At 36.5% G+C, this 25,000-nt stretch overlaps 2 protein-coding genes across 2 annotated transcripts in view; one reads left to right on the top strand and one right to left on the bottom strand.

Moving 5' to 3' along the window:
* Positions 1–217: 217 nt before the first annotated feature.
* LOC139697508 (cilia- and flagella-associated protein 53-like) lies at positions 218–23,617 on the bottom strand. The gene is made up of 7 exons (XM_071596242.1): positions 23,484–23,617; positions 16,569–16,745; positions 16,174–16,336; positions 9,927–10,107; positions 6,904–7,082; positions 289–465; positions 218–238 (listed from the first exon to the last, which is right to left on the bottom strand). Exons 1-7 carry the CDS (start codon positions 23,615–23,617, stop codon positions 218–220), a joined length of 1,032 nt encoding a protein of 343 aa, XP_071452343.1.
* Positions 23,618–24,094: 477 nt separating this feature from the next.
* The window catches only part of ND-18 (NADH:ubiquinone oxidoreductase subunit 18), a 9,108-nt gene continuing 8,202 nt past the window's right edge, over positions 24,095–25,000 (top strand). The window contains exons 1-3 of the mRNA XM_071588871.1: positions 24,095–24,172; positions 24,367–24,517; positions 24,990–25,000. The exon at positions 24,990–25,000 is cut by the window's right edge and continues 165 nt beyond it. Of these exons, the coding sequence (XP_071444972.1) occupies positions 24,102–24,172; positions 24,367–24,517; positions 24,990–25,000 (233 nt within the window). The 5' untranslated portion in view covers positions 24,095–24,101. The remainder of the gene's footprint in view (positions 24,173–24,366; positions 24,518–24,989) is intronic.

The raw sequence follows: 25,000 nt of genomic DNA, 5'->3' as shown, positions 1-25,000 counted from the left end.
AGCTACATGAATGTTAGAGATAAATACATACACATATGGATTGGAAAATGAAGGCAATGAGAGTGTTTGAGGAAGTATTAAAACACAGAATATTGGAGACATTGATATGGCAAGAAGATTTTTAGAGAAGTAAGTATTTATCATACAGGACTTAATATAAAATGCAGGAAAGCACTTCATAAATTAAGTATCAACATATATAGTTGCTTTTCATGCATCATTCAGAAAATAATTTTAGCTAAAAAGGGGATAAAAAATTATATCCATTGAATCAGGATACATATTCACTTTTGTCAGTTCTTTTCTTGCTTTATTTTCTTGGCAAAGCTTATCCACTTGCAGTTTGTCCAGGTATTTTCGTTGTTCTTCAATTAGCTCGTCAATGCGCTTATCTTCTTGGAGTCTCTCCTTTTTCAACTCTTCCATGTATTCTTTGTAATATACAATCTCTTTCTGTGTTTCCTCCTGTTGAAGAAAATTATGCTTGAAAAGTATTTTATTAATAATAGGTGTGGAAGGTTTACATTAGACATTTTCATCATCATTTTCCAGCAAAATCAAGAATATGTACCGCAGAGACTTTTCATAGCATATTCAAGTTTACTGAAATTTAAATATACGAGGGGGAACCCAAAAATAACAGGAATGTTGTTACAGATTCCTTAGTTCTCAATATATTTACATTAAATTTTGTTCATCTTCAAAGTAATCCCCATTGACCACAATGCACTTCTCCAAACGATACTTCCATTGCTCGAAACATTTCTGAAATTCATTTATCGGGATGTCCTTAAGGCCTTCTAGCGATTTTTGTTTTACCTCCTCCACAGTGCCAGGATGCTTTCCTTTAATTTCCCTTTCGAGTCTGGGGAACAAAAAGAAGTCACAGGAAGCTAAATCCGGTGAGTAAGGGGGGTGGACAATCAATGTCATACCATTTTTTGTCAACAATTGCATCACGGAGAGGGCAGTATGAGCTGGCACGTTGTCATGATGGAAGAACCAGTGCATGTGTGCCAAAGATCTGCTCTAGAATCCTCTGAATTGAACTCCATGACCCTCCAGACATCTCACAGAGTTGATCAATGGTTCTGCAATGGTCTTCACGAATGAGGGCATTGATTTTGTCGACGTTTTCATCAGTTCTGGATGTTGAAGGGCGGCCTGAACGGGGGTTGGTCTTCACTGCGGTGCGTTGCTCTTGATAATCCGCCATCACGTTTTTTGCCGAAATGAAAAAGTTGTTTCACTGAAACAGCTGTCATGGATGGACCGATCCAGTCACAGCGACAGCGCTGCGCATACTGACGCAGGAGACGTGAGCCCGACGTACGACCAGTCGAACAAAGGCTTCCCCCACTCTTGCTCCCCACCGCAGCCCAATTTCCGTTACTTTTGGGTCCCCCCTCGTACTTTGGAATCATTATAATCAACAACAATTATTACCTAAGTGTTAGAACAAATGTATATACTCCAAATTTTGCCAGTTTGACATTTGAATTTCCTTTTCTGTATTTATTTCATCTCTTAAAATTTACAAACTTAAAAGGTGAAATTAATTTGGACATTTGATAACAAGCATTCAAAAATTTACTTGTTTGTACCCAAAAAATCATCAAATATAAAATGTACAGCAAGTTATCTGATGGTGAGGTTATCTGTTGGTTCCGGTTATCTGTCGGTTCCAGCTAGAGACATTCCCTCCTTTCCTATCCCCTTCCATTTTTTTCCCTCTTGCCTCAATGTTATTGGCTTGTGACATGAAATCCATTGACAAAGTTTTCCCATCCACATTCCAGTAAATTCCTAAACAGCCATCTAAAACATTGCTCCATATTAGTGTGACTGGAGTGAGCAACTGTGCACACCTCCTCAATTGATGATCTAAATTTCCTGTCATCCAGAAAGATTTAATAAAAAGAGGAGCCAGCACCTAATTTTGCCAAGAAAATTCCTTGGAGGGGATCAGGATGGTGCAGTGGCTAACATATTGGCTTCACACCCAGAGGATCTGAGTTAAAATCCTGAAGGCAGCAGATGTTTTACAGTGGTATATCAATCCGTACATGAGGTGCTTTTACGGAGAGCACTTTGAGTGAGTCAGTCAGTCTTCAGTTTAACATCCCATCTATAGGAAGGGATGTTAAACTGCAGACCCCTTGGTGCCTTTCATTAAGAGTAGGCCAATGCCGACACTGGGTTTCTCTCCATCCTTCCTCCATTCCCATCCATCCCTAATGGCACAGATGACCTCAGCTGTCAGTCCCCTTCCCTAAAGTTACTACTATAATTATTTGGGAGGTCATCCCAGGTGGGTCTTACACCCCTGCCCTTGTAAGCCAGAGGACCCCATTCTGCCTGTTTTCCAATAAATAGTATCTTCTTTTGGGAGAGAAGTAGGTGCTGGCAGTTAGCATCAGAAGACTATTGCATGCTGAATCTATAACTGTTCTTCATCTGGAATGGAAGCGTAAATCAGTCAGGCTGTTTTTTCTAATTGATAGTGCAATTTGTTTTTTTGTATTTTTGTTGAATTTTGTGAAATGGGTGAAAAATTTTAAGATAAATAATTTACAACACTTAATACCCATCAAAAGGCACGATGGATGAATGAATATGGTTGCAAAGGAAACACTTGGTTTTTCCACATAAAATATTTATTCACGACCTAGGTTTCGACGCTCAGCGTCATCTTCAGGTGAAATACAGGCCAAAATCTTTCTTTATATAACAGAAGGAATGGGGAGGTGGGGGGGGGGGTGTATGGATGTAAGAAAGGAAGAGGAGATGGTGGGGGAGGGAAAGGAGCGGGATTGGGGTATTACTGAGAAGGAGGAGTCAAGGTTAGTCTCCGGGGGGGGGGGGGGAGAAGGGGGGGGAGGTTAAGGAAGCATGGTAGGGAAAGGGTTGCCTGGCGGGGGTCCGCCTTGGGGTTAGTGGAGATAGGACAAAGAGTTTGGGAGTTTAAGGTTGAGGAGGGGTGACCGGGAGTTACATAGCACGTCGTTCACTATATTACAGGAAGAATTTGCTCTTTCCAATATCTCCATATTTTCCAAAATGTCCAACCGGGGGCCTTTTCTTTCGAAATGGAGAAACTCCACGCTGAAATCACTCTTATGGTTCTGGTCAATCAAATGCTTGGCAAATTGAGATTTTCCATTACCGTTCTTCAGGCAGGCCTGGTGCTCCTTCACACGTTCTCGGAACTTCCTTCCCGTCTGGCCTACGTAGACGTGAGTGAACGTAGTGAACGACGTGCTATGTAACTCCCGGTCACCCCTCCTCAACCTTAAACTCCCAAACTCTTTGTCCTATCTCCACTAACCCCAAGGCGGACCCCCGCCAGGCAACCCTTTCCCTACCATGCTTCCTTAACCTCCCCCCCCCCCTTCTCCCCCCCCCCCCCCCGGAGACTAACCTTGACTCCTCCTTCTCAGTAATACCCCAATCCCGCTCCTTTCCCTCCCCCACCATCTCCTCTTCCTTTCTTACATCCATACACACCCCCCCCACCTCCCCATTCCTTCTGTTATATAAAGAAAGATTTTGGCCTGTATTTCACCTGAAGATGACGCTGAGCGTCGAAACCTAGGTCGTGAATAAATATTTTATGTGGAAAAACCAAGTGTTTCCTTTGCAATATGTATCGTTTCCACAAAGTGACGCCTGAAGCTATCTCCTTTATCAAGTGCGCTTGTAACGCGAAAAAGGCATTTCTCTACAGGAAATTATCGATCAAATACAGAATAGCATCGTTGAATATATTCTTCAATAGCCAGTGTATCGTCCTCGGTGTCCTCCCGAAGTACATCAGCCTGAAAGGGAAGGAGAGTTGGTCTTCCGCTGGAAGCTACGCGGTGGGAGTTGGAAGACGGGCCTGGCTTAAAAGGGAACTCCACGAGTGGTATGTAAAAAGGGACGCCATATCACATTATCTACTCCTGCTATACCTTGAATTAACCCATGAGCTGGAATGGACCGAATGGCTCTGCTTTGACGACATGGTCAGGCAAAAAGCCAGTGAAATCGCCCATAAAAAAAGAGGTAATATCTCTCAGAAACTCAAATCCTTGGTGCAAAATAAGAAGTCGGCCTTTAACAGTAAATATAGTACCTTACCAATTCTTGGTGATCACCAATTCGGGGAGAGATTAGTGAACTTATCAGAGCACCAATTTAAACCAGACGAAACAGCCATGTTGGAGAAAGGGTTGAAATACGTCCGCAACCTCCCTATTACGGTCAACGAGGTGAAGAGCCTTGCAGTGGACTGTGAAGTAGCTCTCAGTAAAGAAAACCTGGGTGAGAAACAACTGGTGGCGCGTGAAATAGAAAAATGTTTGCAAAAATCCCGGTCTAGGAAAGGAAAAAATTTCCCTTCCGATTTAACGGCACTAAAATCAATCAGACGTAGTTTAGCTACGAATAATCTGATTGTCCAAAAAGCGGATAAGGGCAACGCAGTAGTGGTGATGGAGCAGAATAGCTACAACAGGAAGTGCGAAGAGTTCATCAAGGAAAATAATATCATAGAATTACCTAAGGATCCAACTACCCAATTCCAAAGGTATTGTAGGGACACCATCAAATCCTGCCAGCTTTTGTTTAAACCGAGTGATGTATATAAATTAGTGCAAATGAATCCCTCTGTTCCCCGGTTCTTCGGACTACCTAAAGTGCATAAACCTGATGTGCCCATAAGGCCAGTAGTTTCAAACGTTACAGCCCCGAACCATCTCCTAGCTAGGAAACTCAATGACATCTTTAGGCAGCACTCCAAATTCTCCCCCAAACATGGGGTAGTCAACTCCTCAGATTTAGCCAACCGTTTATCCTCAGTGGTCCTCCCTCCTAAATGCATCCTGGTTTCCTTTGACGTGGTGAATCTGTTTCCCAGTGTTCCTGTGAAAGAAGCCGTTCAGCTCGCCGAAGACCTCCTCATACAGAAGGCGGTTCCGTTCCCCATTATAAGTGAAGTGTGCTCAGGTCTAAAAACATGCGTTGCGCAAAATTATTTTAAATTCAATGGGAGAATATATGAACAACCAAAAGGGCTGGCGATGGGGTCACCCCTATCTCCATTATTAGCCGATATCTTTATGTGTCAGGTGGAAAGAGACATTTTTGCTCACCACAACTCCTTAGTGAATAACGTCTATCGCTGGTTCCGTTATGTCGACGACGTTTTTTGTATATGGTCAGGATCGGAGAGACAACTTGACAATTTTTTAATGTTCATTAACTCAATCAACAAATCCATTAAATTCACTTTAGAAAAGGAGAGCAATGGCTCTCTTAATTTTCTAGACTTAGTAGTAACTAGAGTCAATCAGAAATTGGAATTTGCAATCTACAGAAAAAAATCTTACACAGATCAAGTAATCCATGCCACATCCAGGCACCACTTTTCTCAAAAACTGTCTTCTTTTCATGCAATGATTAATAGAGTAATTAACGTGCCCATGTCTTCGCGCAATATTGCGAAAGAACTGTCTATTATTAAACAGATAGCGCACAGCAATGGTTACACGCCCCAATTAATTGACCGTTTATACCAGTGTAAAAGAAAAAAACTAAGCACGCTGTTAATATATGGTTTCAATCATAATGTTTTTTCAGAAGCCAAGTGGCGCAGGCTTCCCTTCCTAGGACAGTTGTCTCTCTCGGTCGCTAAAGTGTTACCAAAAAAACGGATAAAGCCAGCCTTTTACAATAGACGCAACTTGCGAAACATCCTCGCAAATAACAAAGACGAAATCCCAAAATCGGAAAGGAGCGGAGTGTACAAGCTAACCTGTGAATGCTCCGCCGTCTACGTAGGCCAGACGGGAAGGAAGTTCCGAGAACGTGTGAAGGAGCACCAGGCCTGCCTGAAGAACGGTAATGGAAAATCTCAATTTGCCAAGCATTTGATTGACCAGAACCATAAGAGTGATTTCAGCGTGGAGTTTCTCCATTTCGAAAGAAAAGGCCCCCGGTTGGACATTTTGGAAAATATGGAGATATTGGAAAGAGCAAATTCTTCCTGTAATATAGTGAACGACGTGCTATGTAACTCCCGGTCACCCCTCCTCAACCTTAAACTCCCAAACTCTTTGTCCTATCTCCACTAACCCCAAGGCGGACCCCCGCCAGGCAACCCTTTCCCTACCATGCTTCCTTAACCTCCCCCCCCCCCCTTCTCCCCCCCCCCCCGGAGACTAACCTTGACTCCTCCTTCTCAGTAATACCCCAATCCCGCTCCTTTCCCTCCCCCACCATCTCCTCTTCCTTTCTTACATCCATACACACCCCCCCCCCCACCTCCCCATTCCTTCTGTTATATAAAGAAAGATTTTGGCCTGTATTTCACCTGAAGATGACGCTGAGCGTCGAAACCTAGGTCGTGAATAAATATTTTATGTGGAAAAACCAAGTGTTTCCTTTGCAATATGTATCGTTTCCACAAAGTGACGCCTGAAGCTATCTCCTTTAATGAATATGGTGACCGATGTTCTTATGAGCTTTAAAAAGGCCAAAAGAAAACAAAAACATTGAAAACTAGTTCAAGCCTGAAGACCTGCCAGAACAACAATTATATGCAAATATAAGAAACTTTGCTTTATGTCATAAATGCTATTTTTTAGTGCTTTGACTTATTTATTTACAGTCATTGCACCTAACTGTGCAAACAAAGTTTTTTTACGTATTAAATGTCTTTGCTAACATATGGCATATTAAATTTATTAAACATGAAAATTTTCTTTTAAAATATTTTGTTCAAACTATAATTTTACATAAACTTTGATTTTGCATATTTTTTAATAGACTCCTTCAAAAATATAAATTTGTGGTTGTTTATTAATCAATACTTTAATAACAAGCTTCACATAGGAAAGTTTAGCAAATTCAGTCACCTACCATAATCTTTTTCCGATGAATAAGCTCACGTGTTAAGTCTTGATTGGCAGTTTCTGCGATATGATGATTAATTAATGCATCATGTTCATTTTGCTTGGCAAGAGATTCCTCACGCTCAGCAATTTGTTGCTTCAACAGGTTTCGAAACGTCTCTCTCTTCTCTCTGATTTGTTTTTGTCCTGAAATGTTATATAAATACAGCACATTAACTAAAATCTTTAATGGAGAAATCAACACACATGAAGTTACCAAGTGAGACAGCTGAATATCTCATACAATACACAAGAAACACCATAGAAAATAATTCCATATGGTATCCAAATGGAGATCACAATGATACAGAAAAAATGCCAGAGCAAGATTTGAACCAGAGCCCTTGGTAATGCAAACCAGTACAAATCTGGTCCCACCTTTTGGTCATAGGCATGATATCATTAGTAAAAGATAATAACCCAAACTAATGGCTAATCAAATTACAATGAGTGTGTTCCTCTCTCCCAATTAAATACATATAAGCAATCATTATAGTCAAATTACTCTTTTCATCTAGGAATGAAGAAGGAGAGTAACTATAGATAGAGAAATAATTATCATTGATTATTTTTGTAGGAGAGCATAATTTTTAATTGTTATTACATTGACAGTCTACTGGTGTAATTTTTTAAAAATGGATACTCGAAAATGCAAAAAAATTACTGAAATTAAAAAATAAATATTATGAATGAGAGCCATTACTAATTAGACCATATTATACCACATTTTCAACAGGTATCTCATTACAACCGACCTCATAGGTACAACGAAATTGCAATTTAGTAGATGTTCTCTATCAAACATTCCAACAAATACATATTAGGTAAATATCTAATAAATCATTCCTTACTGATATTTTCAGTGAAGTATTTATTTTATGCATCACTCATGTACACACATGTAGTTATTTTTTTAACGTTTCATTAAATTTCTCTTTTAACTCTATCACCTGACCTTAACTGGGAGCCAAGGTTTCTATTCATTTCTAACTTTATATTTCCCCTAGCCACCCGGAGCTTGGTATTCAAAGCCACAAGTCAATACCCTAATCCTCTCCCTAGTAACAATTAAACATCTATAGAAGTATTAAGTCAAACGGATATTGTACAGATATGCAATGGATCCTAAAATGCAGTGTGTATAATTACATGTAACATTACATACATTTGGTGAAAGAGCAATATCTTACAATTGAGTAATAAAACCTGTTTCCTGAATTCCCATAATGAAATCGGTCCTCAAATTTTGAACCCCTTTCTCAGAATTAATACTAATCTATCAATAGAACAATCTAGTTCCACAACATTTTTGGGACTTATACTAAATGATGCTGTGGACTGACATTCTCACAGAGTGGATATGATCAATAAAATGATGATGGGAACCTTAATGATTCCTTAACTTGCTCCAACTACCTCTTTAAATATCCATATGTAGTACCTATGTCCTCCTAGGGAAACACTAGTGAACATAAGAAGTTGCTATTAATTAAGTACTACTACAGTCTGATTAATGCCCCTTGACCCTTAACATAAATTCTGACTGCCTACAATGAATATTAAAGTGATTTCACAAAATATAGATGTGAATCATTATGCAATAAAACAACATGACTTTTGATTCCATTTGATTTAATATTTCAAAAAGTGATAATAATATCTTTGTATTAAAATAAAATAATGATGATAAACAACTGAGTTGAAAGGGAGGCCTCATTTGGGAATATCCAAGTTTGATTTGGAAAAGATTACTGCTAGTAAATTCAGATAATGGATGCCAATATGAATGGTCAGATGAGGAAACCTAGTATAATGAAAGTGGTAACTTGGATGTTATGGTTAGATATTGCATGGCAAGTGTTTACATATCACTAGCTAGAAGAGCTAATAGCATCCAAAAATATAATATAAAACTTTCTAAATCATTGAAATGCATAAAAATTCCTGATTCTTTTTGTATTAGATTTACCTTCATTAGAAGATTTTATATAAGTGTTCTAAAGCATTAAAAAACTGACAACTGCATTATAAAATGGCCATCAAGTATGGTATTCCATGATTAAAACCAAAGAACACTGAAGAAGTGTACCATTTTTCATAATATTTATGTACACTATAATATTACCGACAGGGATAGAACTACTTCACCCATGTATTAGGAATAAAATTACTTTGAAATGATTAGGTAGTTTTTCAAGCAGTGACTGCCACGGCTGATATTCAAGGTCAAACAGGCTAAATAAGAGAGAGAGTGTAACTCATATTTTATTATGTTGCTTGTAATTCATCCAATGCTACTATGTTTGAAGTATTAGTTTGATCCAGCTTCTGCTATGAATGAGATGGAAAATTATTGAGGAGATGAGAGCTGGCATGGCATCCGTCAATGGAAAGCAGTGCTGCAACAATGCCACGGTGAATCCACATGTGCAGTTTTTTGTTATTATAAATACATAGCTGGTGGCCCATCAGCCCTTGGCATCCTGATAAACCAATTTTGGCATGCCATCAGGTTTCCCTGGGACCAAACTACTAGAGAAGACACAACATTCATGCCTGAGGTGGGAATTAAACCCACTACCTTTTGGTTAACAGTCAAAGCACTCACCTGACTAATCCATCTGACTAGATGACTTATTAGCTTTATGCAACATGAGTGTGTTCAAGAATGTGCACCCAAAGTGAACTTTGAGAGGACAACTGATTCCTAAACATTCAGGGAGAGCATGTTTTATCTTTGTGAACCAGGTATTACAACTGCTCTGAGTTTCATCTTAAAAGCATTGGGCCTACAGGACCATCCATTCAATTTGGATATGGATCTTATAATCTTTCAATGCCCAATCATAAAATAGCCCCATTTCTTCTACAGAAAATATTCCAGGTTTCTCAGCATTGTTATATTGAGGTGTTACTGTATCTCATACGGAATACTATGTACCTCAAATGCCTCATATATTGATGAGGATAGAATGATGAAAAAAATCATACCTTCAATTTCCTCTAATCGAGCCTTTTCTTTTAATTTCTCAATTTCTCTTAATTCATTTGCTTTCATGGCCTCTTCTTGCAACCTCAACTCTTTTTTCTCAGCTTGCTGTCTCAGCAGCTCTTGTGCAATTTCATACATTTTCTTTTTTGATTCCCTATTCTTGGCTTCCTCCTCTCTGGCCTGCAACATGAATTCAAAAATCAGACAAACAAATAATAGTTTGATAAATTCATCAATCAATTTATTAAGCCTAGCTCTTCAATTGTACAGACACCTATTCATACTAGAGTGCTTCATATTAAAAAGTCCAGATGACCTATGTGTAAATGTTTTTCTATATGAGTAATGTTTTACTAGTTTATGTAGCTTTAAGGCTTAGATTTATATTAAAGTTAATCTAGAATCTTACCAATTAAGATCTCATATCCATATTTACACCATTAGAGGTTTTGAATACTACTTATTGTGAACTGTCCTCAACTGACAACTCATTTCATAATGCGAACATTCAATTGTATAACTGGCTGCCAACTCAGTTGAAATCGAATTTTAACCTGAATTTCAAGAAGAGGTAATATACCTGGTTACTTGCTAACCCACTTTACTCAAATTCTAAGAAACTGCGGGAGATGCCACTACAGTAACTATGAACGGAGTCATCCGCTAAATGTATTTCAATACAACAATATCCCAGTCAAGGCAAATGATTTTTACCCTGAAATTGTTCCACTTTACTCAATTGATAAATTCTTTGGTCACAGTCTTCATCACAATTAAAAATTTATGGGAATAAATTGAGTAATATTTTTATTGGTGACATTTAATATGGTTGTTCCATTTATAAAAATTAATTCAGTAAATTATTATTATGTAACATTTTCTTTCATTCCCAACAAAATTCTTGACATGGGATGTAAATTTTACACAACCATTTCCTTTGGATTAGGTTTCTAAATAAGATAATAGAGTATGTTAAAATCCTACAGATGAAAAATTTATACATTTCATTTCTACCATATGCAATCAGTTCTTTACTTTTAAATGTGGATAAATATGTCAAGTTAAACCTCTGTATATGAAAGTACCTTATACTAATGAGAATGGGAATAACCCCTAACTCTTCATTTCCAGTGTGAATTCTCTAAAACAGGCATTTGAAAATATCATACTCAAATGCTCATAATTTACCTCAATGACAATTCAGTTCTTAATATGCAATCAGCGATAGGGCTTTTGGATTAACAGCCAGGCCCTTTGTGTTCTGTACACCATTATTTACTGGCAAATACTTTTTATTGAGTTAATATGAAATTCTTCTCTGAAATTTATAGGTTGCACCTAATTACTTTGATTGATAGCATGATTTTAATACCATCACAACCATGGAGGTTCATTAAGTGTATCAATTAAATATGGTAGCATTAGTGTAGCTTACAAAGAATTTAATCCTACCTAGGCTAACTATTCATAATCTTATCAGGCTAATTATAAAAACTATTAATGAACAACAAGAGAGAAGAAAATGCTCCATGTCTATGCCAGTGCATTTAGTATAAGTCAGGTTTGTTTGAAGAGTTGCTAATTATCACTACTAAGTCTCACATAATTCTGTTAAAAAAATTCATTAACAACCATCAAACAAGTTTCATGCTTTGATAACCAATTTGTTGATGTCATTATCTAAATTATTAGAAAAATATGAACATAAGCTATGTCCTCACATCAAGTAGATAGAAATCTACTTAATTACAAAATTGTGAGCGCAGAATAAAATTATTTGTTACTAGATATATTTAATTAAGGAAGGTACCAATTTACCATTCCTAATGGGTGGAGATGAAGTAGGTTGAAATATAAGAGATTTGAAAGAATTACAAGGAATTAAAAATTCATTCAAGGTAATCTATTTGTTAAAAGGTAGGCTTTTGACAGTCTCTAACAATTACTTACCTCAAAATATCTTTGGAGCTTCCTCTTTTCATTCTCCATTATTTCTTTTAAACTATTTCCTGCCTTCAAAATGTTTAAAAAGGTTACTCTCTTCCTTCCTACATCCCACTTAACATTATCCCCTGTATTACAGTCTTCAACATACCACCACTTTTCAAAATTTGCTCCACCTATTTCTATTATTACTATCTCTGCCTTTTTCAAATTTCCCCCAGCAACTTCCTCTCTCTAGCCACCCTTTTTAAAACTTCAGCAATTGTTTCCCTATTCATTCAACTTTTTCTCCCAATTTTTTGCCTCACCCACATCTCATAAGCCCCCAATCTACAATATGCTCATCCTATTGTTTCAAATAGTAACTCTCACATCCATTTAGCACCACACTCCATATCTATGCCATAACTAATCTTTTCTTCACATTTTTACATAGTGTAACCATCACCAATTCTCTTTTTCTTGCGAATGCCTCATTCAATAATGCAATTCTTTTCCAAATGACCTAATTTGCCCGTTTTCCTCTAAATACAGGGCAAATACATTAACTGCTCCACCTGCTCTATAGTTTATTCCCTCCTTATTGAATGGTTAACTTAGAGAATCTGATTACTTTTGTTTTCTTGTGGTTAATCCTCATCCCATACCTCTAGCACTGTTCCCATAAAACACTCACTATTAATTTAATCCCCTGGCTCACTTGACTGATTATTGCTTGATTATCTGCAAAAATAACACTTTGCTAATCGTTTTGCTGCCCAATTTCACTCCCATATCTAGCCTTTCCAATGCTACTCTTAACATTTCTTTAACAGGTATGTTGAAAAGTAATTTTGATAATGGTCAACCCTATATCACTCCCCAGCCATTCACTTCCCATTCTTATTCTCCCTCTACTACTGTTACCTGTGCCATCTGTATCAGGTACAATTTTTAAACACACCACCAACCCCTCCAGTCTAATTTCACATTCTGGAATCAATCCAATGACTTTACTCAATTTACGTAGTTGATTGCCTTCATAAAACCCAGGAAGCACACCATGACATCCTGATTATATTGTATGCTCCTTTCTTTTTTTTCATTTTTTTCTCCTTTTTTTTCATTTTATGCTCCTTTCAATTTTCTCATCTCTGTACTCGCATTCTAAAGCCATTCTAAGGCTAAACAGGGTATTTACAGGTATTTGCATTGATCCGTAACCTTCTATTGATGATTCTTAGGACTACCTTTGCTTCTCTCAATCTAAAATTATTTTCCTGTAGTCCCTCACATATAACTGCATTACATTTTTTTGAGATCAATATGGCCTAAAGAAATATTTTGGCCATATTTCATTCTCATAAATACTGTACATAAATTCAAAGAAATTCTTCCTCACTATTTCTCTAAACTCTTTAGTAATTCTGTAGCAATATTACTTATTCCGACTGCCTTTTTCAACTTCTTCACCCTCAATGCTTTCTCTATCTTATTATCTAGCATTTCAAAACACAAGACTGTCCTTCCATACATCACATTCTCTTTCTATTTATAAACTGAATTAAAGTCGTATCTTCACTATAATCCTCTTCTATACATTTTACTCACCGTCCCTGAATATCTTCCTGCTCTATTAATACAAGATGTTCCCTGACTTACCTCTCCTAGCAAGTATAGTTTTTCCTGGCTACATCATGACAATTCTCTTACCCTTTTAAAGACAGCTTTTGCTTTTCTCTGTATCTGAAATCTTTCCACAAAATTTCTTTGGTCCTAAGACATCACTTTAGTTTGTTTAGCTCTCGGTGCATTCTTCTATCCATTTGTTTGAGATCCTCCAGTTTCTTCTTCCACTCACTCTATCCATCATTCTTATTGCCTGAGTCTTCTTAATTCTCTTATTCTCTACCATTACTTTTGTTTCATTTGTGGCTCTTTCTATCTTATTCTTCACTTCCACTAACCTTTCCCCAATCATTTTCACTACCATATGATTATTCAGTGTCCATCATTTTGTTAGAATGTTAGGTAAACAAGGAAAGGGCAGGAACAGGTTAGGGATGTTGGACGGGATGAAGAGAGGAAGGGTGTACTCATAGATGAAGAGGGACTTGATGTAAAGAAGGTTGCTGGATTGTGTTTTGTTAGGAGTCAAAAAATATTTAATTGGTAGTTCTGTCTATCGAAAACCTACCCTCACTAGTAGATTACTTAAAAATAAATCATTATGCAGATCTTTATTAAGTTTTCTTTAGCACTCCTTCATTATTATTCTGATTTAAGTTTCAAGATTAAAATTTGTTACTCTCTGCTCCTGACTAATCCTTTTGAATTTTTTATAACAAATAAATTATCACCCCAATCTGTATCTGAACCTGGGAAGCTATGTAATTTTATGATAAGCATTAGCACAGTAATCAACCCAAAGGTCGGTTTGGTTGGTGATGGTAGAGTTCACCCAGTATTAAGCCTGAAGGGTTGTGAAATTCAAACATTAGGGTAGGGGGCCAGTTCCTTTCCCTTGTGCATACAATACCCAGAGACTTGCCTGGGAATCGAGCCAGGGACCCTCTGGACAGTAGTCCAATGCTCTACCCCCTGGACCACCGCGACCCTCATTTTATGATACTGACTCTAAATCTATTGCAAACAATGATATAACCTAACCTGTAGATACAAGATTCTGGGCTTCAGGATGATGAAGTGGCTATGTCCTCACATCAAGTAGAGAGAAATCTACTTAAATTGGCTTCCCATCCAGAGGGCACGAGTTTGAATCCTGGAGGCAGCAGATTTTTTTTCAGTGGTATCCCAATCCCTCCCTGAGGTACTTTGCTTGAAAAGCACTTTAAGTGAGTACACTGTTCATCGGATTGGACATTAAGCTGTGGACCCCTTGGAACCTTTCATTAAGAGTAGGCTGATACTGATGCTGGGTTTCTCTCCACCTTTCCTCCATTCCCATCCATCCCTAATGGTGCAAATGACCTAAGCTGTTGGTCGCCCCCAAATAACTACTACTGCAAGTTTCTTCTTGGATATTTTATGTATACCTATGTCTGTGATGATTTTTGATCACGGTGTTCATTATTATCAAACCCCTTCTTCTGCAGAACTTTTCTGTTTTCTCTTTACAATAATTTCTAATTCCAACCATACTCTCCTATCCCTCCCTTTGCATACTACGCATTACAATTCCCTATTACTCTTAGGTGCTTCCTTCCTGGCAAATTCCCTATAATTTCCTCTAATTGATCATACAAACTATAATTTTTCCTTCAAGTGAATTCTTGTTGGCACATACACACCTGGTTTACCATTAGATTCATCAGGTCAGCTGTTACTTCTACCAATATAAATCTCTTACAAACCTGCTCTATATTCACTAACCTTCTCTCCTGTTTCCTATTCAATTCTATGGCCACTCCATGTTGAATTTCCTCACTCTCTAATAATTACTCCAGTAATCCCTACTGTTTCTCAATCTTACCTCATCTACTACTCTACTCAGTATATCTATACCTCTATACTTCTTTTTTCCCTTAATATTTTCTAGCTTCCCTATCCATATCATTTTTATAACATTCCATGTACCTAACCGAACTGTTTTTAGTCCTCTTTTGAGTTTTCTTTTTCTCTACTTTCAGCTCAGTTGAGCAAGGATTTTGCATGATGACGACTGTGAAGGCCTTACCACCCCCACTACTAGGCATGACATTTAGTCCAGTGGTGTGAGTCCTGTAGTTGTATTTATTTATCATGAAAGCGAGAACCGAGGTGATTTTCCACTGCTTCACTCAATAGTTTGATATTTTGCCTGTAACTAAATAATTACTCCTACTATAACACGATGTATCACTAAAACCCCCACCTGACTGTGGTGAGATTTTTTTGCAGCTGCCTCACTAAGGAATAGATGCTGTGTGGACTGCCTTTTACCTTGCTCATACCCTTCAACGTGTCTCAGTTGGGTAGCTCTATCAGGAGGAATTATCATTGCCCCCATAAGGACAACTCTAGGAGTCAATAGAATGCGCAAGCCTTCCATGGACTACAATCTATATTGTAGTCCATGGAAGGGTATTGAAAATATGTTTATTAAAGAATAGTTTTTCAGCATAAAAACAGAAAAATGTAGCTATCAATATAAAGGAACTCCAAGAATCATACACAAAATAGAAACGGAAATTACTATTTAAGTGTAACTATACACTTAAGGTACCCAGAAATGCCAATATTGAGTGAAGAATTCTTCATTTGACATTAAAACGGGTTATGAATCTTTTAGCTCACAAAAAAAATAAATAAATATAAAAATACCTTCTTCTCAAGCATTTTTTCATTAGTTTCTCTCCAAAATTCTCTCTCTGCTAGTTCTTTATTATGCTGAGCTTCCAATTCTTTTAACTGCTCTAACTGAGCACAGAAAGTTTGTTTATTATTTCTTTTTGTAAACATAGTACGCATGGGTTCATAGTTGCTCCTATTAGTGATATAAAAATGAATAAATACCATTTTTATTTTAAAGTTTATGAAAATAAAATACCAATCACAGATATTTCAGTGCACAGAAAACACTTTTACAAATACATATAAACACAAATGATATCATTTATAACACTAGCTTCATTTATATTATATTAGACAGTTCTTCATATGGATCATGTAGCATTAATAATCAGAATGAAAGTCTCTTCAAAAAAGCAATCACTCACATGAACTGTTGCATTCTCTTTTCTTCAACTAATTTCTTTCTCTCCTCCTCCTTCTGTCTTCTTTGATCTTGGGCTTGAGATATTTTTTCATAATAAACTCCATGCCCGATATCTACAACACGTTCATGCCTTTCTTTTCTATAGCATGCTTCTTCCTCTAACAACATTCTTCTAAGCCTGCAAAGTAAATTTAAACTAATAATACCTATATGATAATACTACCTCAGTAACCAATGTCTTTCACATTCCTTTTCATTGCATCTTTAGAACCTACATAGTTTTATGACAATGACATATCCCTGGGTAGAGATTTTCCTACAGTCCATGATACCTAAGTCTATCTAAATGACGTACTGGACCTGGCCTTCCTTGAAGGCCTGGATTCATAGGAATAAAATTCTCCCAAATTCAAATGGTATCCTGAAGGATATTGGCATCAGCTATAATCATGCTGGAGTAAGTTTTTAGTTACCTGTATTGTATCATTTAAAATAAGCACCCACAAATCATTAAATATCAAAAACATAAACACAGTAGTCAACCCGAAGGTTGGTTTGGTAGGTGATGATAGATTTCACCCAGTTCTAAGCCTGATGGCATATGAAATTCAAACATCAAGGTAGGGGGGGCAGTTCCTTTTCCTTGTGCATACAATACCAAATAATAAAAATGACAAAACAATATAAATTATATTTAAAAAAATCATATTTTCCAACCAAAAGGATGGCCAAAATATGCATTTTGCTTTATCTAGAGACCATACATATTGCATTCAGGATAAATTAAGAAATAAATAGAGAACAAAAAATAATAAAACAGAAAATACAAAATATAATAAGACTATTTAGATAGTTTGTTTCTGGTTGTCTATCATGAGTTCAACAATTGCATAATAATGCTTCATCAGCAAGAAAGTTTTCATATAGTTCTTAATGCATATACATAGATTCTGTATGTTATATAGATTATGGCCTACAAAATTGACACGGTGGAAGGGTTTCTGTGTTCTGGTGACCCCTAGAGCTGCACTGGCAAGAGCATTAATGTTTGCTCCTGGTAGGGTCACCCATAACAGAAAGGTTGAAGGGTGGGAGCCAGACGACAAGTAGTCCATGCAGTGTCTGTCCCTCAGTGAGGTGGCTACAAAAGTGTCTGACCCCAGTAGGGTGGCCATTGAGTGTCACATTAAAAACATTACTGAGGAAGGCAATGGCAGACCACCTCAATAATTTCCAAGATTTTGTATGATGAACACTATAATGAAAATTAGTCCTGCCAGCAATGGGACTCAGCTCAATCAGCTGTGTATCATGCCATGCAGCAGGGGAGGCAAGGCTTCTGTGGTCATCATCTCACAACATCCTTGCAAAGCAAAAATGACAGTAGTGTCACAGAAGATGACTGAGTTAGTTAGAGCAGGGACATGGAATGTTACAATGATGTTGAGGGTAGGCAAATTATTTAATAAATAGGGAGAGACGAAGAGAGGAAATATAGATGTTTAAGGCCTGTGCGAGGTGAGATGGAAGGATAAGTGAGGATTACTAGAGAGCTAGTTATAGAGTATTACACAGCAGAGGGGGAGGGAGCTAGCAAGAGGTGACAATAATAATGAATGAAAAGGTAGGAAGAAGCATTGTAACCATAAAACAAGCAACTGATAGAATATTAATATTCATAGTAAAAGTGGAATCAATGAACTTGGTCACTGTTCAAGTATTTATGACACTAAGCAATTATAAGGAGGAAGAAGTCGATACAGTATATGAAAAATTAAAGGACACAACTAATCCAGGGGTAAACATTTGATAGTGATGGAAAACTGGAATGCAACAGTAGGTGAAGAAAGAGATGCTAGGGAGGTAGGGAACTATGCTTTAGGAACAAGAAATGATCACAGGGAGAAAGTAATAGAGTTCTGCAGGAGACAGAGGTTAATCATAACTAACGATTGGTTTAGACCCCACAAAAGATGCAGGTGCACATGGAAAATACTGGTGGATTCAGGATAGGAAAGATCAGTTGGACTATATAATGGCTAGGCAAAGATTTGGAACAGTGTGATCAATTTGCACAGTTTCAGGGGGTTGATGGGGACTCCGATCACACTTTAGTAATTATGTAGAGTAGCATCTGATTCAAAAAGATAAAAAAAGAAGACAGTTCAGGCAACAGAATGAGAAGTACTAATACGATCGAAAAAGTAGGAGTGCTGGCAGACTGTAGATAAAATCATGAGTAAGGAAGGAGAGCTAGGTACCATAGATGAAGGGTGGAAACACATCAAACAAGAGATATTGTGGGCTGTAAATGAAATGATAGGAATTGTAAATACATAAAGGATGAAGAAACCATGGATTATGGACAAGATGATTAGAAAGATAGACTAGAGAAGGGAATGGAAGATTATAAACAGAGAGTTAGGTATGGAGAAGTATAATGAGCTAAATAATGAACTGAGGTGGATAATAAATAGAGCAAAAGCATCGTGAAAAATGCAGTGCCAGGATATCAAATGTCTACTGAGAAAGGATGGAATTGGTGCACTTTACAGCAAAGTTAAAACCATGCCAGGAAGTAAGAAGAAAAAATCATTGCAAACAATCAAAGATTTGTTAGGAAAAATATTAGTTGAACCAGGGAAGATCCAAGAAGATGGGCGGATTATATAGATGGACTGTACGGTAAAGAATTTAGACCAGTGAGATTAGACAAAGAGAGAATATGATGTAGATGAAGATAGCTTAGGCCCAGTTTTACTCGCTGGCGAGATAGAAAGGGAATTGAGGTAACTGTATTCACATAAGGCCTTGTGGGTAGGCCATATTCCCGTGAAACTACTTAAAAGTTTAGGGAAGTGTGGGAGGAAGAGCTTTTATGCATTTATTTGCAGGATTCATGAGGGAGGAATTTGGCTGAAAGACTTCATCAGATCCATTTTAGTTCCTATTTCAAAAAAGGTAATAGCTACATCATGCGAGGACTACAGAACATATAGTTTGATTTTGCATGCCTCTAAAGTGGCTCTCAGGATCATCAACATGAGGATAGAGAGGAGTGCAAATGATTACTTAGGGAAGATCAATTTGGGTTCAGGAAGGGCATATGCATGCATGATGCCGTTGCATTAATGACAGCAATGATAGAGAGGAACATCAATCAAGATGTGTACATGTCTGTTTTGTAGATTTAAAAAAGGCATTTGATAGAGTAAGTTGGGTGGCATTAATGTATTGCAGAAAATAAGAGTAGATTGGTGGGGTAGGATTCTTATCTGCAACCTTTACATGCCTTAGACAGCTCGGGTAGAAGTGGTGGATGGAGAGTCTGGATTGGCAATGTTAGGAAGAGGAGTAAGACGGAGGGCTATTCATCGTCACCTCTACTGTTCAATGTTAATGAGAAGAAAATGATTAGAAGCATGGGAGGAGCTGTAGATATGAATGGAAGCCGGTGGGGGTTCATAAAATCGGTTAGGTTTGCTAATGACCAAGCTTTAGTTTGTCAGTCAGCCTGGGGATTACAAGCATTGCTGAATGGATTAGAAATTCAGTGTGATAGATATGGGATGAGAATATATGTAAATAAACAAAGGTATTTTTCCAGAAAGAGAAAGACTAAGTTAAACATTAAAATATGAGGGTAAAAACTGGAGCATGTGGAACAGTTAATGCATCTTGGAAGTGTTATGGACCGAAATGGTCCAACTAATGGGGACCTAAGGTTAAGAATTGCATTGAGTAAAGAAGCTTTCACAAGGAGGAGGGAGTTGATGACAGGAACTTTGAGTAAGGATGTTAAGAAAAGGCTTTCAAAACCTTAATATGGAGCATGGTTTTGCACGGAGCGGAAGCATGGTCATTAAAGCAGGATGATAGACATTGATTGGAAGCTTTTGAAATGTGGATGAGGAGAAGGATGGAAAAGGCTGAGTGGACTGAAAGAAAAACAAAGGAGGAAGTGGATAGGTATGACAGATGAGTTGAGAGGATTGTTGGAAGAAATCAAAAAGAGGCAGGAAAGATCGATGCAGAGCATTTGATGGGCATTGGGATGTGAAGACAATGATAGAAGGAAGAATGTTAGGCAAGCCAGGAAGGGGTAGGATAGATAGTAGAATAAGAAAGTTGGATGAAAGAAGGAAGGAAGTATTGAGAATTTAAGAGGGGCCTAGCATATGCTTGGATATGGGACTGTGTTTTGGTAGCTTTATTAGGTAGGTAGATAATAATTATATATTATGGAAGGGAGTAATATATTTTTATTCCCACTACTAAAGTACTTTTGCTCAAGATCTTTGTGCTTACATTACCATATTTTTCCATCGTTAACGCTCACCTTATGTATAATGCGCATCTAGAACTTAGTTGTGATCATGGATTTGTATAGATAATGTAAGCCCTTTTTCTCATGGATTTTTGAGAGGAAATAACTGTAACAGTAGCAGATCTGTGTAAAATAGAATGCAATTAGAAAGGCATGCTTCCAGACTAGTTTATTTTTGTGAGACTCTTCTTTAAATATTTGTGTACATAGGTATGTAAATGTTTGGATTTTTTCAAAGTTCATTTTACATAACGCACATCGTAATTTTTCCGTTCATATGAACATTTTTGTTTAGATAATGTGCGCCTAATCGATGGGAAAATGCGGTAATATAAACAGATGAAGATTTTTCATTTGTGAGAATAATGGTACAATATATATACTTGTAGGGTAAAGTTAATATGTTCAATTTTTCCTGCAAAGGTCTACAATTAGTACAATAGGGCACTCCCAACATACTTCATTAGTTTTTTTGAATTAAAATACTTTTTTAAACTAATAATATAAATAAAACAATCAATAACTGTTAATCCTACATAACATATGCACCAAAATTATTGATAAAAATAGCATTTACTAAAATTTCAATAAATCCATTTAGTATAAAATTATTTTTACTACTGAGTATTCATTCCAATCAATGTTTCCTTGCACTCTTCCATGAACTCAAAGGTTCCAATATATTTCCTGGGGAAATTGGTCTGGAACACATGGGAAATGTTTTAAAGGGATCATACATTATGCAGTTACAAATTGAAGCAGTTATCAACTATACTATACTTTGGATGATGCAAGTGATCCACAAAGTTAGGAGTATATTTCATTTATGCCATTGTTATATGTACTACACTTTTCAAATTTCTCTGAACATTATTAGCTGGAAAAATTCAATGATCAAACTTTGTTATAAAAGTTTGATCATTGAATGAAAAATTAAACAAACACCAATTATAAGGCATTGTCAATGTAATAAAGGACAAGAAAGTTATGGATGACCTATCTACATTTATTCGCACACAAGCATAGTACAATGAATCATATGAAAACAAAGAATAATTGTCAACTCTGCATTAACTTTAAATATTATCCTTATTATAATGGCATATAAACAAAAGGAATGTTGAAAAATGGAACAACAATAAAGTTAGATTCCGAGAAGAGCAATAAAGTGTCGCTGTTCCCTTTGTTCAGTGGCATTTGAAAAGTAATGTATTTAGATATTTGTTCTCTCTCTCCATCAGACATGCTCAAAATAGTTGTTTTTCTTTCAGGCATTGAAAACCTATGTATTTTTGTACCTTATAGGCCATATACCATCTACTTGGTTGCTGTTTTTCCATCATTTATGTGCTATTACTTACCTCTGTTGTTGCTAAGTATTCGCGCAAGTGCATGCCACAACATCAGCCTCAAATATGCCAAAGAAAATAATATAACTCTAGGCAGAATGACCAGAGTGAGGGAGAGGCAAATGAAATAAAACACATTGAATAATACATAGAAGTCATGCACAATATTTTCCTTTCAAATCAATGACCTGCACAAAAGATGTTTTCCTAGCCTGCAGGCTGCATTAGGATGATTATTAAGTATGGATATAACATTGTGCATTTGAATTATTTGATTCATTAGTAGGTAAATAAAGAAATTGAGCAACATATATTTTCTAAAATTTTAAACAGAATTAGTAAATTTATCAAACAGCAATGAAACCATGTTACATTTGAGGTATAATTTAAGTAAACAAATCAATATGTTCTCATAGCTGTCACTTTTATTACTGAAGAATTTGACTGAAGTACCAGCTAAAATCATGTGATAAGATGAACCAGCACAGAGGAAACCTTGGAAGATCTTAATAAAGGAGTGAAAATTTTGGAAAAAAGTATCAATACAATGGGTAGGTTGGTATTGATTGAATAAGGAAAATGAGGTAAGCTCATTGAAAGAGCTTGTACTCAGGCTTCTTCTGACTCTGTCTACCCTAAAAGGAAATGCGAAAGTGAGCTTTTTAATAGAAAAGATGAATTCACTTGCTTTGATCAAACATTCAGAAGCATTTAGTCTAATTTATTTTAGAGTAGAAGAACCATCAGGCAATTCAAATAAATAATTTTTCAGGCACTGGGCTTCCTTCATTTATTCAAGGAAAGCTTCCTCGAAGTTGCACTTTTTTAAGCCAAGAAAGATAAATTATATTTAGCACTGACTGCTGCATTTATGAATGACCACCTGGTTTCAATATTTACCTTCACAGTTATATACACTTCTTAAATACTATCCTATAACGTTTAGATAATGGATCCTTTGAAAGTACGAACAAAATATAAAGTAATACTAACAGATACTCAAAATATTCAAGGCATAAATTAAAGGTAAACAAAATATTGTGGCCAATGAATTGGTAACAACATAACCCCAATTGTCCAGTGTAGCCACCTTGTTAAAAGTTACATACTTCCATTTTCCAAGGAAAATTCAATGGCCAACAGGAAATCTATATATTAAATACAAGTCAATGGGATGAATTGATTAATAATAAAAGAGTTAACATATCAATGAAACAAAGTGAATTGGAATGTTAGTTACCTGTCTTTTCTGTTTTCTAAATCATTATAAACAGCTTTCATTCCAGCATCAACCATACTCTTTACAGTGGTATTCATATTTTTACGTTCAGTAATCTCTTCAAACTTATTCTTGCAATTTTGCAAAGAAAACATTTTCTGATTTTCTTCGTTCTTTCTTTGCAGTTCAGACCTTTTCCGCTGCTCAATAATGTAATGGTCCGCATTGTACCCAATGGTCGGGTTGGACTTAAATTTTGATGATGCGATGATGGAAAGGAAAATAAAGATGACCTAATACCCGAAAAATATTTTGGCAAAAGCTTGGCAGATATTTTATACTCACCCGAATCACAACGGGGTTGTTTTGACCACGACCACCACTATTTTTAAAATTATTTCGGGCGCTATTCATCCTACAAATGATTATATCGAGATTACAAACAATAAGACAGAGGCACTAGAGAATTCAATTATATGTTTTACTTCTGTTTCAAAATTGAACAGACGCTACGAGAAACAAGCACTGAGAAACAATTTTATTTAATGATCAAATTTCCTGCCATTCGGTACCATGGAAACGATATATCTCGACTATCGGTGATAGATAAATCGACAGAAATTAATGTTCAACTCAATCATGGCTAACATGGCGGCTGTTAATATCTGTAGAAATATGCTGTCTGCAGTAAATCTCGGAGTTATACCGAGGTAATGTCTTTCTACTCTGCCGTGCAACTGAAAACCATCAAAAAATCTAATGAACTGCTATATATTTCAGTACTGGACATTGAATTTAAGTTTTTAGTCCTTAATGATAATCGTCTGCATTTATCGAAGAACTCTATATACCTCTTTTTAAGGGTTACATATATTCTTAATGTATTGCATTCCTTCGGTCCTAGGTTAACATTTTCTTCCTATGCGGTGAAATTTGCAAAGAATACAGATAAGGTTAGAGAGGCTCCGATGTTGGACTCAAAAGAAATAATTATGACCGAGGATGCATCTTCCCATCAAAAACTGATGTCAGGATTAATAACAGTTGAAACTCCGGTAATTATGCCTTACGGTAATTTATTATTGTAGTGTGATACATGTTATTTGATACACTACGCTAATTTATTTGTTTTTGAAAGATACTTCTTGTCAGTATTTAGTTAGCTGGAGAATATTTGATTTAGATCATTTAATTGTGGCAATAATAATAATTTAACTATTAGTAATTCCTGCATGTTTAAAGTTAATGTCATTAGGCTATCGACGCACAAAGTAACTTTCCGAAAAATATTAATGTATATTATGTAGTGCTCTGATCGGAAATCGATCAGTGTAATGACCCCCATACGAAGCAATCATTAATTTAACAAACTGGCAAAAAAGGCTTTATCCATATGGTGCTGGAACAAAAAGCAAACCAAGCCTTTTTTCACTTTTGTCATCGTTTGCATGTTATTATCTATTGTAATTCGCCTAATACGGTATTGTATCTCAATTTTTAAAATAAATTATCTTACAATTTTTTCAGCCTGATATTAA

Source organism: Hetaerina americana, unplaced genomic scaffold, assembly GCF_022747635.1.
Source record: "Hetaerina americana unplaced genomic scaffold, ioHetAmer1.1.p SCAF_1, whole genome shotgun sequence".
NCBI classification, from domain to species: domain Eukaryota; kingdom Metazoa; phylum Arthropoda; class Insecta; order Odonata; family Calopterygidae; genus Hetaerina; species Hetaerina americana.
The sequence above is the reverse complement of the archived record's forward strand: the minus strand, read 5'-3'. Positions and strand labels throughout refer to the sequence as shown.